The following is an 18389-nucleotide window of genomic DNA, read 5'->3' as shown; positions in this document are numbered from 1 at the left end:
ATGGAATGATTAAAGAACTGTTAAGAATTGCAAAGGGTTTAACTTGAGTGTGGACGGCAACTCACTACTGCAAAGTTCATAGCACTTCTTGACCATTGGCTTGGTATACCTCTTAAAAAGCCCTTTATGAAGTGGGACAATCGAGTGTTTCATTATGCATGTCGTGCTACGAAGCTATTTAATGCAACCTTTCTTTTCTATAGCAAGTTTTATAGCAAGACATTCTATAGGGGCTTAAGGTTTGCACAGGCAACACGAGGCATCCTGAAGTGTGACTCGTGAAATACAACTGGAAGCCCAATGACACTCGTTGGGCCAGACAGTGCGACGTGCGAGTCTGAAAAGTGGTACCTGTGGAAGAAAAAAGAAAAATATTGTTGGAAAGACAATGCAAGCAGTACATCTGCAAAATGCCGTATGTGCATGAATATAACAACCACAGAAATCACGAAGAGTGGAGACACTATGGTGCAAGCATAGCCATGACAGGCTTAGAATTGAATGTTAGAGTGTAGCATTAGAGTGACTTCATTCTGGTAGGTTCATGCATAATCCAGATTGTGCTAGGCCATCTGTGCATGCATCGGCACCCATTTCTCGCCGTTAGCGCCTTCCTGCTCATGTTTTAAGAGGAAGCTTTAGCTCCAGAGGTCCTGTTGTAATAAATGGAAACGGAGAAATCATTTTGCTCAGTAACCATTGCACTAAATTTCATGAAGTTTGTTGCATTCAAAGTAAGTTCAAATCTAGTGACTGTAGCAAGCGAATTTTTTATTTAGGCTATTTCTTTACAAGAATAATTGAATGTTACAAAGTGAAAAAAAAAAAACTCGAGTATCATGTTTACAGCTCTATACGTGCGGTGCATCGCCTATAAAGCGCCGCTGCTGGCCACCTAACGGGCATTTTCGAAAGTACGCTCGGGATGTAGTAGCAGACGACAGCACTTTGCAGCAAATATAGCTGAAGTTCGTGGCTGCGATTTCAACTTCTTTTGGATGCCAGACTACCACTTCAGCAGTGACAGCTGCAGGAAAGGCACAGACCTCGGTGAAAGCGGACATGTGCATGATGTTGGTGGAGTAGGGGACAACTCAGCCCGCATACGTGCCAGGTGCGCCCCGTAGACAAGCGCAACGAAGCCCAGTTATTTGAAGTGGAGCTTATGTTAAAGGGTCCCTGAAATGATTTGTACAAATTTTGAAAACACATAGTGTACAGCTACAGTAAAACCTTCGCGCCTCAATTTAAGTGAAGTGTCTCATATTAAGCTACAGACGATTATAAATTGCCTTTCTCTCTAGCCATGCTCTTCCTCCTCAATTCGTTCGCGAAGCGATCGGAGCTAAGCTCCGCTTTCACTGGCTCTCCGACATGTCGTCTACTTCCGATGTTTTGGAGCCAGCGCGCGAAGACTCCCAAATTGTTGCGCAATCTGCCTGGCCTACGATTCCCAGCAAGAGCTATCCAAGCAGCATGCTTGTGCACGCTGCTTGGATAGCAGCGCCGACCGTGTCCAGTATTCCGGTAAACGCAGGCGAGCTAAGCTTTTTGACGGAACAGCAGAGGCGTAAACGTGGGCGGCCTGCACGGTGCACCTACCTGGTGGCGCAGAGCTCAACCAGCCAAACAGAGAACTCGTATTGCTGTAGCCAAGTATAAAGCATCTTAAACATTTAAGAAGAACATGTTCATGGTTATGCTGCAGCCAAAAATTTACATCAAAGTAGAATACACTTAGTTACTGCTATATTAGCTCTGTGTTTGGTTGAGCTTTGCACCACCAGGTGACTGCAACTGCAATGTTAGCGCCTCCGCCCATCCGGCTAAACGCCCAGTCCACCTGCATTTGGTGGACTGAGCATGAAGGGACGGCCGCAAATGCGTGGCTTCTGGCGCCGTTCCGACACCGACAGTCCCATGCGCTGCAGCCACTCCGTTTGCCTGCTGCCTTGTAGAGGGACCCGATGTCGCAGGTTGACGTGTTGCCAATCGCTAGATTTGCAGCCCATAACGCAACTATGGTGATTCAGCGTTCTCGCGAAAAGAAACCACGAGACCAACACTGAAGACCGCAGCTTGCCTGAACACGGAGCACATTGTAACACAAGCAGACGGCACTTGCTGTGTGCCAAAAGTGCTCGAGTGCAATGATAAATTGTCGTTGCGTATTCTATTTTTGTTGCTTTTTTTATAGAAACAAGTTAACCAACATTCCACTTATTATTAACATTTGTTCACCATAATGTTGGAAAAATTATCGCTGACGCAACGTGGGCAGCCAATCAGAAAGCTCGCCCACTACGTAGATGGTGATGGGGCGGCTGAAAACTCAAAGGAGCGGCGCCAATGCAGTCGGTAGCTATGTGCATTTTTAAGAACTTATATGATAATTTACACGCTTTACCCAGAACGCTTAAATGTGTCGTGATCCTGCAGAAGGACCTATACTAACGACTCAGTACGTTTGTACAATGTCGTCAAATTAGGCCACCACACACATTCGAAGGGTGTTGCTCATTTTGCTCCAAAAAAGTGAATAGACCAGAGAATCACGAGCAACGGCCCAGAAATCTAAGGCGGATGGCTGCGTTCTTTCCCGACTGCGCCTCACAAGGCCGCCACCAGTGGCGCGTCCATCGGCGCGCACTACTAGCGCCCCTACAGTCGGCAGTTGTGGTACAAGGTAGAAAGATAAGTTTTGAGGAAGTAAAAAAAGAAGATTAAAGAGATGTTGTGGGGTCTGATGCGGGAGATTCTCACACCGTACTCTTGGGACAAAGGAACGACAACGCAGTAGTGCAAACAATCACAAGGGCATTTATTGCACCTTTCATACATCAATGCCTGCTAGCTGAGTTGCTATCCACAAAACATGCCGATGGGCGCGCGACAAATCTAGAAGTCCGACTCACCGCGTCCTCGCGAGCGAATATGTTCGCTCCATGCTGGATCCCAACGCCTGGTCGTTCGCGTGAATAGTCACGCGAATCGTGGCGCGTTCGAAGGCGGCCACGCGAGGCGGTCTCGCCGAAGCATCCGCCGGCGCGCACGCGGGAGACGTCCCCCGCCGTGCGCCGACCCGCCGGGAACGAGGGCCGCTGCACGTGCGGCATGGCACGTCCGTCCCGCTGGCTGTCTGGAACCCAAGAGAGAGCGCCTTGCTTCTCCCGCACCCAGGTAACCCCGCAGCAGCGCAACACTAGCGCCATCTCTCGGACTGCGCTTCAACCACATCGACCGCGCTGACGTCACGCAGGCCACGCGGCGAAGCGGGACCACAGGAGACGCGCTATGCGGGAAAAACATCAGGGGAGGCGCGAGGGTCGCGCATCCCCACAATGTATGCAATAATTCTAGAAGGAAAAGCACGTATAGCATACCTGAGTAACTCAAGCAGGTGTGTTGACTATGTCTCACCGCTCAAGCCGTTTCAAAAAGGATGCCAATAAATCATCTTCATCATCACTACAAGTATAACCGAGCAATAAAATACGATATCACAATTATGTAAGCCGCGTGGTATAATAATACAACTAAAGTGGAAAAAATTGTATTTCGCACTGCTCTTAAATATACGTATCAAAACTTTCGTCACCAGGACTTTTGCAACACCCTGGTAAACATTGTAAAAGGTTTCGAGTAAGCTGAAATTTCACATAGAATATTTACCCGCCCTAGTTCCTCTAACAGACGCAGTTTACAGAACTTCGACACCCCTTTTTGGTGCAGAGTTACGGATTTGAGAATATCGTGCTTTAATTTTTTAGCTTATCAGTTTTCAATAATTAACGAAAATCCAGGCTCTATATCAATATCCTGCTTTCTAATGTCACTAGAATTTAACTTTCGCTCTCGAATGCAACAAATTTCATTCAAATTGGTCCAGCGGTTGTCTCATAAAAGCATTGCTGCATTTTACGTGTACAGTGCAACAAAATGGCCTGTATAACCAAGGAATAATTATATCGTGTTTAGGCTGCTGAGCATGAGGTCGCGGAATTGAATCCCGGCCACGGCGGCCGCATTTCTAAGAGGGGAAATGCGAAAACACCCGTGTACTTAGAATTAGGTGCACGTTAAAGAATCGCAGGTGGTCGAAATTTCCGGAGTCCTCCACTACGGCGTGGCTCATGATCAGAAATTGGTTTTGGTTTGTAAAACCCCATAATTTAATTTAATTTAATTATTATATCATGGTTCTGTTGTGAGCTGTGCGGTTAGCGACATTTACAACGTAGTGGCCTGTATAACGAATGTTTGCGGAGGCCCCAAGCACTTCGTTATCGAAGCGCTTGACTATATTTGGCTAGGGAAATCTGAATTGTCTCCGAGCCAAAGCTCTATCGTCCCGAGAGCAATGAAGAGTTGGCTTTTTCGGAAAGCTTAAATGTCTGGCGGTAGAACTCGCCGCGCTCTGAAAAGTGTGGAACTAGAAAATAACGTTATAACTGGAGGACGGCTACGAAAATAACGCGAGGTGCATTTTCTCAAGCAAAACCTCATGCAACGAATAATTTTGACAACTTGAGGTTCTTTACTGCGCGCCCAAGATGCGGCATACGACGAGCCGGGCCTCATGTATCCGTGACCTCACGCTCAGCAGAAGGAGGCCACTGAGCCACCGTGACAGGTAACTTCTGCATAACCGCCACTCTCCAATCGCGATCTCTTCATTTGTTTCATTTCGCACCTCAACTGTCTTGTGTTGCTTCTCTATCGAGACCTTGAGCGCTACGACGCATTGTTTGGCTACTACCAGGCGATTTGCGCTTGGCAGGCAAGTGTGCCAACAGGCACGTTCTTCGGGTCGACCACTGACTGCTTGCATGGGCACGTCGCTACGTGTGCTTTTTAGCTTATAATTAACAGGCGCGAGCGGCACTCGAGCCTTTATCGGCGCTTAGCAATTGCTATTTGCGTTCGCCGTATATCATGTGCACTGACCAAAGGGTGTACCAAAGGGTGTACGCGTGGTGTACCAAAAGGGTGGACCAAAGGGTGTACGCGTGGTGTAGCGTAATCATGATCCGCACGTAAAGGCGGCTCGCCCTGCTTCCTAATGGCGGTGAAACTATTTTGATGTATTAAACCTATGCATTATATGTATTACGTATGTATTGAACGTGCGACGACAGACGGCAACGCACCTACGACTGCGGACGAAACCGATCAAGTCAAAAGCCCGTGACAGCTATCGCTGTATGAAACGGGAATGAATACCGCCATATTGTCAAATTCGCCATCTTGCGAGTTCTGAATTACTCACAGGTCCGCTACGCCCTTTCTGATTATTCGAAACGCAAGCTTGGCGCAATTCGACGGGACAGCACACCGATCTTACATGCGCGCATACCTGGCGAGCCCCGCGCGACAGTCCGGTATGGAGACGGCGCCCTGGCGCCCGGCTAGGTCACCGGCTTCGCACCGTAGCGGCGCTTGGGCCGAGCACTCGCAGCCGTAAGCTGGCCCCGTGTCCACGTGGTGCGGGTTGTAGTGGCCCTTGGTGGCTGCGCAGTCGAACGAGCCCGGCGCCAGCGGCACGGAGTGCAGGTGCCAATTGTGGTCCAGGCTGCCGTTGCGGCCGTCCTGCCAGCACAGTCCCAGGTCCACGTACGCGTCGCCCAGCGGGTCCTCGGCTGTGCGCAAATGGACACGCGCAGGAAAGGGCAAACGGCCATTGGAGTGTGTGCTATAGACGTCATTTGCTTGGACCCGAAAACAGCGAGCATTGTTGCCTTCGACCTTGAAATCTAAAAACTGCTGCCCTCTGAATGCGGAACGATGTTAAGTATACATCGACTGCAGGCGTCGATAGTCGATTCGAGTACTTTTCAAGCGGTAAAGATGCAGCCTATAGACTGCAGATAGCCCTGCCTAGGCTATAGCCTAGGCAGGGCGGCCTTTTTGCAGTCTCCGACGTGCGTTTAATTTGTCTTCGTGCACCTAAGCCCTGTCAAATTAGCTTTTCTTTCGTGCTGGATTGTGAATGTTATAATAATGACATATACGTGTTTTGATAGAAGGTGACAACGTGGTTCCTTCGTTCTTTTCAGAAATAACCCTAGGACTGTGCGATACTATGGGTATCGTTTCAAGTGAACTTTTCTTTTACAGCATGAACGATACGGAGATTGCCATCTACGATTAAAACGGCTCCATTTCTTGTTCACGTGAGCAGCCTTCAGATATCTAGAGACATTGGTCATTGGACATTGGACATTGGATGTATTGGTCGCGAAGAGCTGAGAGGTCGGCCTGCACCAATGTTTTGTGGCCGGAGCATCGGGCACAAAGGAGGGTTAAGGTACAAAATGACTATGATTAGAACAACGTGAAGCTACAAAACAGGTCTTAAAGGCGCCAATTGATTCAGTGTGTCGCTTTTTTTTTTTTGCTATCTGCATTAACTTAAAATGTCAGTCAGACAGACGAAAACACGCACAGCGCGCGCTTGAAATCAACTACGATGCAAACGTTATCAAAAAGCACCAACATTACTGCGTCACAAGCGAAGTAAAGTTCACTCGAGAGGGAGATACAGATCACGAAAGCGGTGAAAGTAGCAAAAATATATGTTGTGTACAGTATAGTATAGAGTATAGAGCGCATACGCCATGTACTCCTGCGTGTTCTATTTTTGTACGCTTGCTCATAAAGAATTTCTGATGCGAAGACCGACAAAGCATGTTCCCGAAATATACTATGCTCTTTAACCTTGTGAGGGAAAAATAGAAAGAGAGAAAGAAGGCGCACGTTTACCATAAAGTTAGTTTTTTTCCCCTCATGGCTACAGTATGACGGGAGAAGCAGACTTTAATAAACGATGCGCGAAACTCGACTGCGGCTTATATAGAAAGTGCACTTAACAAGATGGTCAACTTTATGCGCTCACAGCACTACTGACACTGTGATTGCCATGCCAAGATTAAGGAAGGAGTGTGGAAACGAGGAGGGGAGGTCTGGTGGCTTGTTTACTCATACTTGTATCCGCTTGTTGCATGAGGTCCGCCATCTAGCGAAGTTCGACCCAACTGTAAGCAGAAGTTTAGCTGCGGCATTTGTCCAGGAAGCGGTTGCGCAGCGAAGAAACAGAGAAGCGTTCATAGAAATGGAAGCGTCAGACGAAGAGAGGAAGAGAGAGAGATGCACGAAGTTGCATAGGCAGGAATGTTAACCAGGAGAGAACATCATGTTAGCTACTCTACACAGGTAGAAGGGTAAGGAGAGACAGAAAGATACGAAGCCGATCGGCAGTACATATATATACCGTGGTCGTTGCGCGTAATGGTGACAGAACCCCTGAGTGGTCCTTCAAGCGTAGCCCGTACTCGCGTCAGGGGCCTGGCGGACACCGGCAGCAGGTTGGCGCACACCAGGGGCCGGCCGTCCGAACCGCGCACAAGCAGCATGCGGCCCACGACGCTCTCGTGCCCCGACAGAGGAAGCGTCGGGTCGAGCAGATGCCAGTAGACGGCGCGGTGTCCCGCCACCGGACCGTACTTGCCGCTCAGGTCGCCCACGGGGAACTGGTCGGTCGTGCCGTGGCCCTCCGGTGGACTCGCCGTGCGCTCGACCTGCGCGAGCCCGGGTTCGAGGTCTCTTTCAGCAGGGAATGTCTGACGACGGCAGCTGTCGGGGCTTCATTATTTCAACTGCTGCTGTGTCTATCAATATGCCGCACCAAACACTGTCATCATCGAGACGACGAAAAAACTCAAGGGGCACTTAGTTATCCATACGTGGATGAATGCGAAAGCACTGCGGCCACGTCAGCAGGAACGCCGCGACGTCACGTGACCAGCGGTGTTCGTCACAAGGTGCGCACAACGCAAGATCGTAGGTTCGACTCCCACCAAAGGTCGTGGGTTCGAGTTCCTTAATTAGCTGCATGTGCCTCAATTAACTTCGCCTGAATTAACACTAAAGGTCGTGAGTTCTGTGCCCACGAAAGGTCGAGGAGTCGCATTTTATTAATTATTTTGTATTAATAAAAGCTGCAGATTAATAAGCTGCATGCTGAAGGCCAGTGACGAAGAGCGCTGCATGTTCAATGCCGAGGGCAATGTTTTTGTTTAGCGATGTTTGTACCGGCACTGCGTTTTCTTCGACAAAAAATGCTCGAGAAAAGATGACAAACGCTGATGTCATGGTTGAACTCGATCAGTTTTTGGAAGCGAGATCGCCTGCGAATGCTAAGTGCTGCGCGATGGCTCCCTTCTGCCGCATTTGAAGTACGCTCCTCGGACGAGACTGTATACAGATTCTACAGCAGTTTCTCCCTTCCCTCAGAAAACAAAGAAAGCTGGCACTGCGTAAATCACTGTTCAAAAGCCCCGTATGAGCAAGACGAACTATCGTCGTCCCGCTCCAAAACTTTCTAACACCAGGAACGGTATTCTCGAGCGATCGTTTTCGAGAATACGATCACTTTCGCGAGATTTCGCGTGTTGAGGTCATATAGTAGCGCGAACTAAAACAGCACATGATGCAAAACTAACTGGTCGAAAATTTATCCTTACTAAGTTACATTTAGCGTGTCTGAGCATTGGACGCGTCAAATGTCTACAGGCGTTCCCGCACAGTGACAAGCACGCTGCCTTTGCCCAGTAAGAGGAATGCGGTCGCCCGTAGACGCCAATGCGCCCGGTAAGGGGTCACGCGAAATCTCGCGAAAGTGTTATCGTATACCCCCAAAAGTGATCGTTCCAGAATTCCGTCCCGCGTAGTTCTTACGGGCGCGGCACGACGCGGCCAGCACGCAGCAATGCCCACGCCTTCACTGGCTGTCGCTTTTTCTTTTTCTTTTTTTTTTCGACCAAGACTGCGCGTAGTACCTTAGCCGGGTTGTAGGGCGCGGCCGGTTCCGGGCACTGTCTGTCCGCGGTGCCAATGGAAATTGGTCCAACGAGCACCTTTGACGCGACGTAGTCAAGATTCTCCAACTGCACGATGGACAGCGTCGGCTCGAACGGCGACGGCTGGTGGAAGATGGCCTTTCCGTGGCGCGGTCCTAAGTCGGCCACCGCGTGCCGCGACCTCCACTCGTACAGCACTGCCGCGGCCATTGGTTGTCCCGTTGCCACGTCCTCCAGGGTTGCTATCAGTTCACTCGCCGACGCGCTGTCGCCTCCACCGCATGTATCGAGAGCAGGAGGGACGCCCTCTAACACGTGGTATGTCCTCGTTGCCGCATTTCCCGGCCGCTGCAGTGAGGGAAGCCGCGTGGGCGGGCATCATTGTTAACAAGCATTAATACTGGCGCTCCTGTTGTTTCGCGCTTGTCGTCCCAGCGCTATTTATTTCTGGGGTTGATAATTTCACTGCTCGGACAGGGAATCAACGAGGGTATTGTAGAATGTTTTGACATAGCGTTATGTGTGAACCACTACCGCGGCGCTATATACACAATACGCGGCTCCGAAGGACCACGCACACTAATGAATTTTCAGAAGTATGACGTTGTGCACCTTCGGATGGAGGCGAGGACACCTTTTGCGGCGTGCTTTTCTGTGAAGAGCTTTGAGATTCGCTTAGCAAAGCAAGCAGTTGACTTAATTTACGTTACCCCTGTTGCAAAACACAGTCTCTGAAATTTACGAGCTATCGTATGGACACAAATTAGCATGTTAAAATTGGTATTTCTCCGCAGTGGCATTCGCTGGTGAAGCCATCCGGCACTTGCCGCATCTTCCATCTGTTTTGCTACGCGACAACAGTTTTGTTAGGCGTTCCGACTTGCTATACTTTGTCCGTAGATGGTGTAATGCGACAGGGAAATTTCCGATTGCCAACGTTGGTCGTCTGGAAACTAACCTTGCCCACGCTGACCTGGGAACACGAGTCTGGAGGAGTGTAACAGGGCACGACCGTAGGCGGCTTAGGGACGTTTGGAGGCGTTACGTGCGTGAGGTTTGCGGCCGAAGTTCCTGGAGGCGGCTGCTGAAGACGTGTTGGCTTGTCCTTCTTCCTTTTATGAATGGACCACCGCACCTTTAGAATGAGGAGAAGAATAGTGCAGTGAGAGCATGGACACGAACGAAAGGCTTGTGTCTTTGCACTTGTATACATTTGTCTTTGGATCAGAAAGCGTTGACATATCTGGAGACTGTCGCTGTTATTTTAAATTTCACAAGCGCAATATGGCTTATTAGTTTAAATCCCAGTGAGCAATGTGCAGAGTATGTACTCTGGCAGTGTCTTCTGCCTGAGGCGGCCCAAATGTTCTAATATGACACAAGTTAGTACTCTGCTTAAGCAGTACTTGAGAGCGCCGTTTAGACACATGTGGCCGTTAAACCAAGCCTCGGCACGAGCGATGATGTGCGTTGACCGGAGCGTAGTCCAAAGGAGTTCACGAAACAGAACACGTTTGTTTGTAATTTGCGAGTGAGCGTACTTCCTAGTTAATTAGCTGAACGAAACTTGTAAGGACTAGAGTTTATTCTAGCAGACAAACATGGAGCTCACCGTTTTCCTTCCGTAGAAGCCCATGACGGGAATTCTGTAACATTTACAACTTCACTGTGAACTAACTAAGACAAATAAATGAAACTCGGCCTAATAATAGAGTCGTGTTATAGCGGCCAATTTCAGTATTATTTTTTCCAAGATACCTACATTAGATTGAGAGCCACAGAGCATTTCTCGAGAAAGTTGGCTTTGCCGCAAGACGTTTTCTGTTCGCCGTTTGTTGTTCGTCGGAGGTAGCCACAGACAGCTTCGCTGCAAAATCCGCTAATGTCGAAGTGCGAACGTTCGCATACCTGGGCGTCACGGCGCGTTCCGTTGGTCCAGTGCAACTCGGCGTAGGCGGTGCCGAAGCTGGGCCACCGGCGCACGAAGAGCGTGCCGGCTATGGGCGGCCCCGCGAAGCGAGCGGCGTACGTAGTGACCGGGGCGACCGGCGGCTGCAGCGCGGCGCACGCCGTGCGGCCCGTCTGGACGCTGTGAAGCACCAGGGCGCGGCCTGCCCATTGCCGGGGCTCCACGGGGAACTGCGTCTTGGTCGCAAGACGCGTCTCCTGCTCCGAGGTCAGTTGGCCGAACTCGTCGGTCAGGTCCTGGATCCTGTAGATCGGAGACCGCGTTCGCTACCGTTCGGTACGCCGACAAAAATCTATTGCCGGAAGTTTACCTAGGCTTTATAACCTACATACAGTGGCGTAGCTAGGTCGTCTGGCACCCGGGGCCCTTAGCTCTTCTGTCACCCCCCCCCCCCCTCGGGTGTAGTCGAGGAAGGCGAGGATATCGACAATTTTCGGGTATTTTCAGACGTATATGACCCCCCCCCCCCCCCCCCCCTACTTGCCCCGTGCACCCGGGGCCCACGGCCTTCCGGCCCCCCCTGTTGCTACGCCACTGCCTACATATATCTAATAAACTGTCGTGCGTCACTCGATCGCTACTCTGCAGCCACAGTTGATATAGGACTCTTGTTTTTCGCAATTATATAGCATTCGTAGTTATGTGTCAGTAGATTTTCTATAGAATGGGAAAATGAACTTTCAGTTCCGTGAGAAGCAGACCCCTGGCGTTGCCTCAGTGTTGTGAAAGGTAATATGGTGCTCCTGCTCCACACACGCACTTCGTAAGATTTGATGATGACACACGTCTGCAAGACCGTTCTCGGAAATAACAATCACGCGTATTTTTTTTTTATCGAAATGAAAATTAAATAGATTTAGTCACGCGTATAATGGTGACGGCTGCTTCTTCTCACGCAACAGTAATAAGAATGAGATGAATATTGCAAAACACAAAGTAACGACACAGGCTCAGAAACAGCGAAGTTATAGATAAGGGAGTAAATGAAGCCCACATAAATAGTCATAGCACCCTGGAACATGCAGAGACAGAAGGCGAGAACAGGTTGCCCCACACACTATAAACCGAGTTCCAACACACGCGTATAAAGAGTTCTGAACACGTGCATAGCTTTACCACCGCTTCAGAATTATTACAGGACCACTTACGCCGTATATCCTTACTTTAAGAGCCATTCCATACCGAGCACTTGAACTATACTGCAATATCTATGAATGAACTGCGGCTACTGTAGTGGTTTCAATACTCTCGATGATCGCAGAATTGTACAGGGAGGAATTATTTCCTTTCTTTTATTTCAAAATTGAAGCCATCGAGGTTAAAACAGTGTAATTCCGCAGTGAGAACAAACGTCACAAAACTGTGAACTTCAATAAACGAAATTAAGTTCTAAAGTGTAAGAACTCCACACCTCACACCTCAATGCAGTATATATACCGCAATTCGTAAATAGAAACATACACGATGCACCGAGCTTGCGTAAGCTGAATAAGCTTAAATACTACATATGTCCAATTATGCGTCCTAATACATGCAATTTGTAATACTGTGATATCTGTTTTTAGTTGTTATACGGAGTCATGTAGATGGCGAGACAACATTTGTGAAAGTTAGTTTCTCGGCAATTTTTGTAAAGTATTGCCGCAACCGTTGACAGATAAAGAACATTTGTGCGTTCAGTTGCATGTATTTAAATAGACTATCAAGTTAGGTCGCAAGCTAAAGATTTTTCTAACAACGTTATCTACACCGTCGATCAGAGTCTCATAAATTCTTAGCGTACACCTTTATCACTCGCAAATGCACGAGGAACTTACATTAGCACTATAAAAGGTTCATTTAAAAAAAAGGCACGACAAATGATGCTTCGCTTCATCATCATCATCAGCCTGGTTACGCCCACTGCAGGGCAAAGGCTTCTCCCATATTTCTCCAACAACCCCGGTCATGTACTAATTGTGGCCATGCCGTCCCTGCAAACTTCTTAATCTCATCCGCCCACCTAACTTTCTGTCGTCCCCTGCTACGCTTCCCTTCCCTTGGAATCCAGTCCGTAACCCTTAATGACCATCGGTTATCTTCCCTCCTCATTACATGTCCTGCCCATGCCCATTTCTTTTTCTTGATTTCAACTAAGATGTCATTAACTCGCGTTTGTTCCCTCACCCAATCTGCTCTATTCTTATCCCTTAACGTTACACCTATCATTCTTCTTTCCATAGCTCGTTGCGTCGTCCTCAATTTGAGTAGAACCCTTTTCGTAAGCCTCCAGGTTTCCGCCCCGTAGGTGAGTACTGGTAAGACACAGCTATTATACACTTTTCTCTTGAGGGATAATGGCAACCTGCTGTTCATGATCTGAGAATGCCTGCCAAACGCACCCCAGCCCATTCTTATTCTTCTGATTATTTCTGTCTCATGTTCCGGATCCGCAGTCACTACCTGCCCTAAGTAGATGTATTCCCTTACGACTTCCAGTGCCTCGCTGCCTATTGTAAACTGCTGTTCTCTTCCGAGACTGTTAAACATTACTTTAGTTTTCTGCAGATTAATTTTTAGAACCACTCTTCTGCTTTGCCTCTCCAGGTCAGTGAGCATGCATTGCAGTTGGTCCCCTGAGTTACTAAGCAAGGCAATATCATCAGCGAATCGCAAGTTACTAAGGTATTCTCCATTAACTTTTATCCCCATTTCTTCCCAATCCAGGTCTCTGAATACCTCCTGTAAACACGCTGTGAATAGCATTGGAGAGATCGTAGAGATCGTATCTCCCTGCCTGATGCTTCGCTTACTGTCCAGTATTGTACAAGATAGTTGAAGATACCTACTAGCCCTACCCCCCGCCCCATCCCTCTCGCAGAACTTTGAGATTACTGCCACCGCAGATATTAGGCCAGGCAGAAAGAGTGACCACTTCCGTCTCAGCCCTCTCGACCTAATCTCCCTCACTTTGCCAATCACTTTCGACGACACTGTAACTGGTTTAAATCAGCAGATAAAACGACGAAATATGGGATTATTGCTCAAAGAGACAATTAAAATAAATTCTGGGGTGTTACGTGCAAAAAAATTGGCTGCGGCTTAGCTCAGCTAACCCTGGATATGCAAAGCGAAAGCTTGGTTTAGCCTGGTTAAGTCTTGGTTTCACTTGGTTAACCTTTGATTTAACTGTAATTATTATACTTAGGTACATAATCATGACAGCTGTGCCTAAGTCGGTTGCTAGACATGAGTGTGGTTAGGCTTGGGTAAACAGGCATCTTCGCCTGTTGTGCCACAGGGAAAGCGCAAGTGCTAGGCATGCAAGGAAACGCCGCGAACATGCGCAGTATCGAAGCACAAACGGACAGGGCGCGAACGAGGTCGCTACACTGATCTCGACGGTGCTACGCCTCTTGCATTCCGGACTCTCTCCAGTGAATCAGTTCGCCGGGCAGTATGCGCGGGGTGGTCAGACGCCGCTTGGCGACGACGGCGCAAAGCCTTCCGCTTCCGCGCAAAGCTCAGGGAAGACGGCCCGGCCTCGCTCTGATCCGTGGCCAAACTCGCACTGACTAGACGAGCGTGGCGCTTCTTAACCAGGCGCACGGCGAGCCACTTGGTAATGTGGCGACCCAGCTGCGGAGAGCGCATGCGCCAAGCCGGCGGCGGAGGCGGAGCTTGGCGCGGCGAGTCACGTGATGCGTTGCCAAGGCTAAGGCGCAGCTGCGGTCAAGTGAAAGTCAAATTGCTGGCGACGCGAAACTCGACTCGACGCGGTTAGTAAAGCGTTCGCTTTAAAACCACGATCTTATTATGAAGCACGCCGCAGAGGGAGGCTCCAGGGTAATTCTGACCACGTGGAATTCTTTGACGTGCACCCAATGCACGCTATACGGGTGTTGTTACAGTGAAACTGATGCATTTACAGAAACTGGTGCATTTACCGTGTCCGTGGACAAGAGCTCAACCAATCACAGAGGGATTAGCGCGTCGCGTGCGCCGCTGGGTTCCTTGCAGCACCACCAGATGGCACCCGCCTCGACGCATCCGCGGCAGCGGCGGCCCGCGCGGGAATAGAAAAAAAAAAAACAAGAAAGCTTGCCGTCATGCATGCGTTCGCCGCAAGCCCGTCTTTCGGTAAAGATTACGGTTTCATAAGCTGCAGTTGCCGGGAAGCGGCAACTGTAGCATACGAAGCAGAAAGGAACGTACCTATACTTTCATATAAAAGAACCCGCCCAACAACTGATTTCATTTGTGTTCTGATAACTGTGCGATACCTGTGCGAGCCTCCTTCCTCGAACCAAATGAGACCCACCGGTTTCCGCCAGCGGATGCAAGCGTGTGCAATACCGCCTAGGAAAGAGGGAGCAGCCGCCAATCACCGACCGGACTTCGTACATACCACGTGACGTTGGCGTGAACAAAACCCCGCCTATGATTTTAGCGGGCCTATTTAAGCGGCCCCGCAGTGTATATCTTTGTCTCCTTTCTTTCTACTTCGTTACCATGGAATAAAAAGTGCAAGTTTCGCAATAGAAATTATCTCGCCCCTGCCTGGTCGCGATGGTATCCCGGACGCGTGCGGCCTGCCGACGACACCACGCTACCCAGTATTAACGCCGGTCGAGGTTCAAGTAACCGGCGTCGCAACACAGCCCACAAACAAATGTCATGAAACAAAACACCGACAGTGCGTGTCTTTTATGTTAAGTCTTCTCAGACTTATCTTTTTTCTGTCTTTCATTTCCCCTTGCCCTTCCCCAAGTGCAGGATAGCAAACCAGAATCTTCTTCGGTTAACCTCCCTGCATTTCCCATCCCGTTTCTGTCTCTCTCTCTCTCTCTCTTCTCAGACTTAAGTAATAAAAGTGCGAAACAGTAACAGAAACCTTAAAATAATGCGAGTTTCTTGGCCCGACTGTGCCGAGAAACTCCGGGGTCGGCCAACGCAAGGGGCCGCATTTCTACTAAACAGCTCGCCATCGTGCATAGCGTTCGCTGCCAGCGTTTCCCGGTAAGCATTATGGTTACGTAAGCTGCAGTTGCCGGAAAGCCTGAGAAGCAGTCAGGGATCTTCGAATGCTATCGTGCTCCACTGTTAAAGGCAACGCTTAAGCGTCCTCGAAGTTATTTTTTTTCCCCTTTCCGCGCCTATCGAAATGTGGCCGCCATGGCCGGAATCCGATCCCACGGCCTCGTGTTTAACAGCGCAACACTGAAGACATTAGGCAACCGAGGCGGGTACAAAAAGACAATCGATGGTTTTTAAAAATGGGAAAAAAGAAAGAAAAAGCACAGCGCTACTTGACAGGCATTACCACGCCGAATTGTTCGGCCGACGGGGCAAAAAATATAGTGAACGGGAGAATGACGGGAACGCAGTCAGAAAAGAAAGCTCGAACAATGACGGATCACACACAGAAAAAGGAGAAAAAAGAAAGAAGTGACGAAAGTAGCCAACTATAAAGCCCATCAAAAATGTGAAATCAAAAACGACAAATAGGTTAGAAACCTCGAGAATATAAAATGCTTGAGAGAGATCAAGTGCTTTGCGTGCTACCTACTTTTAACAGGTATTGCAAACTTTGCAAAGGTAGGCTATAAGGTTGCGTACGTCTAACCCGTTTCCATACTAATTGCAAACTGCGTCTGCCATTGTTACAGCCGTACTGCACGCAGTAGCAGATAACTTCATTTCTTAATATGTTTCGTCGTTGCAATTTATTCTTTCTGCTACGTTTATAGGAGGTCCACTCAATAGGAGGTCCAAGTAATCTCCCACTATGGGACCTCCTCCTGTATACAACACCCATTCATAAATAGGTAACTCTATATCACTAATAAAATCTGAATCCGAACGCCTCACCGTCGATCGCCATTCATTGCCATTCACCTTCTATGTATACTCCCGTCTACGTATTTTTCTTCAGGGGCAGCTGTTTAATAGTACTTTATTCAGAATCCGTAGCGTCTGTAGCATGCAGGCATCCTCATCATGTCTGTTATCATGTTTTTTTTACAGTGACCGCAAGAAAAGTAAATTACTTGTCACAAGCCAGCAATTAAGTAGGGAGCAGCTCATATAATGCGCGCAACATAATCTTTACTCCAGTCTGTTGAGTAATAAAATGAGTGCCAAGGGAAAAGAAGGCGCGATAGTCGAGGCCAGCCGGTGAATTAATAGCAGTGGTCTAATCAGGCAAGTTGTTGACGCAGGACAGGGAGGAGAACTGGAGATATCTGTGAGAGTACAGAGTCAAGATGGTCATGTTGAAAGCAACGCGAGTTTCGTGCTATAGCAGATGTATCGACTGACCCGCGTGGATAAATGCATGAATAACAAGGCATTTCTAATCAGATATAAGATTTTTGACAGCAGAGTTGTTCTAAGCCGAGCCTTCGCCGTCCGGCATCACGCAAGGGGGGAAAGTTCACGGCACAAACCCACTCTGGGAGATATGCCATAGGAGAGGGGTATAGGAGCAGGTGTTTCGCCGGCGCGCGCCCTTTCGTCCCGTGGATTCCGTTCGGCGCGAGCGGCAGTGCAGACTTCGCGCGAATCCCGAGCTTCGAGAGCGAGAAGCGCAAGCCAAGCACCGGTGGAGGCAAGCTAAATGCCAACTTCGTGAGGCCGAGCAAAGACGTCGACGCTGAAAGATTCCTGCCACGGAAGGTGCCGATGGAAGGTACAAGAGAGAATTCCTCGACCGTGAGTGCGGCCGCAGCTGCAAGGTGTGTGATAGACTGTGGTTTGATCACAACTTCACGCAACTGAAGCGTATGCGCAATCTGGAACCGAAGCTCGAATTTAGCAAAACGACGACAACGAGACAAACGACTTCGTTATGAAAATCGCGCTAAACACGAGTTCAAACTTGAGAAAGCGACCACCAGCTTCGCTGTTCTGACAGCTTTTACTTCGTGGCTTGCTGGCTTTACTTTTTTTTTTGACATACACTATCAGAACAATAATGGATATATTGCAGATCTAACAATGCACACATATTTTAACAAGCGGAAAAATAAAGTTTAGTACCGAGGCTTCGACGGAAGTTCCTACTTTAAAGAGACGTTAACTAAAAAAAATATTCTTGAGGTGTATCAGTAAACTACTATTCTACAAAACCGAAAGAAATGCCACTGTTACCGCGAAAGGAGTCTTAGTAATTAGGCCAGAAAACCGGAAGACGCGGGTGGCGGCGACGCTCTGAATTTCCCGCACCGTCTCACCTTTACGTCACTGATTTTGACGGTGCCTGCTCGGGCTAAGAGAAGTATGGGTATACTTTGCATACTAATGGTACCAGACTTGTACGTAACGAATTAGATGTAATTATTTACTTGTAATCTATTGCATTTATTGGTAATCTTGTAATTTAACAATTACATTTCTTACTCGGCAACGCCCGATGCAATTCCATCACTTTTTTTTCCTTAACCAATTACATGCGTAATTACTTTATTGACGACACAAGCTGAAGCAGCTTTGTGACCCATGCTTTGGAAACCGAATTAGGTGGGAACTACAGTAGAAAGCCTTAGATCGTGCCACTCAGCAACCCCTTGGATGCGCATGTT

The 18389-nt window shown here is 48.6% G+C and overlaps 1 protein-coding gene across 1 annotated transcript in view; it reads right to left on the bottom strand.

Moving 5' to 3' along the window:
- Positions 1-161: 161 nt before the first annotated feature.
- LOC135919293 (uncharacterized) overlaps positions 162-18389 on the bottom strand; it is a 60737-nt gene continuing 42509 nt past the window's right edge. The window contains exons 5-10 of the mRNA XM_065453067.2: positions 10767-11070; positions 9817-9993; positions 8838-9206; positions 7271-7577; positions 5357-5639; positions 162-351 (exon numbers count right to left, since the gene is read on the bottom strand). Of these exons, the coding sequence (XP_065309139.1) occupies positions 225-351; positions 5357-5639; positions 7271-7577; positions 8838-9206; positions 9817-9993; positions 10767-11070 (1567 nt within the window). The 3' untranslated portion in view covers positions 162-224. The remainder of the gene's footprint in view (positions 352-5356; positions 5640-7270; positions 7578-8837; positions 9207-9816; positions 9994-10766; positions 11071-18389) is intronic.

The sequence above is a fragment of the Dermacentor albipictus genome, chromosome 1, assembly GCF_038994185.2.
Source record: "Dermacentor albipictus isolate Rhodes 1998 colony chromosome 1, USDA_Dalb.pri_finalv2, whole genome shotgun sequence".
NCBI lineage: Eukaryota > Metazoa > Arthropoda > Arachnida > Ixodida > Ixodidae > Dermacentor > Dermacentor albipictus.
The sequence above is the reverse complement of the archived record's forward strand: the minus strand, read 5'-3'. Positions and strand labels throughout refer to the sequence as shown.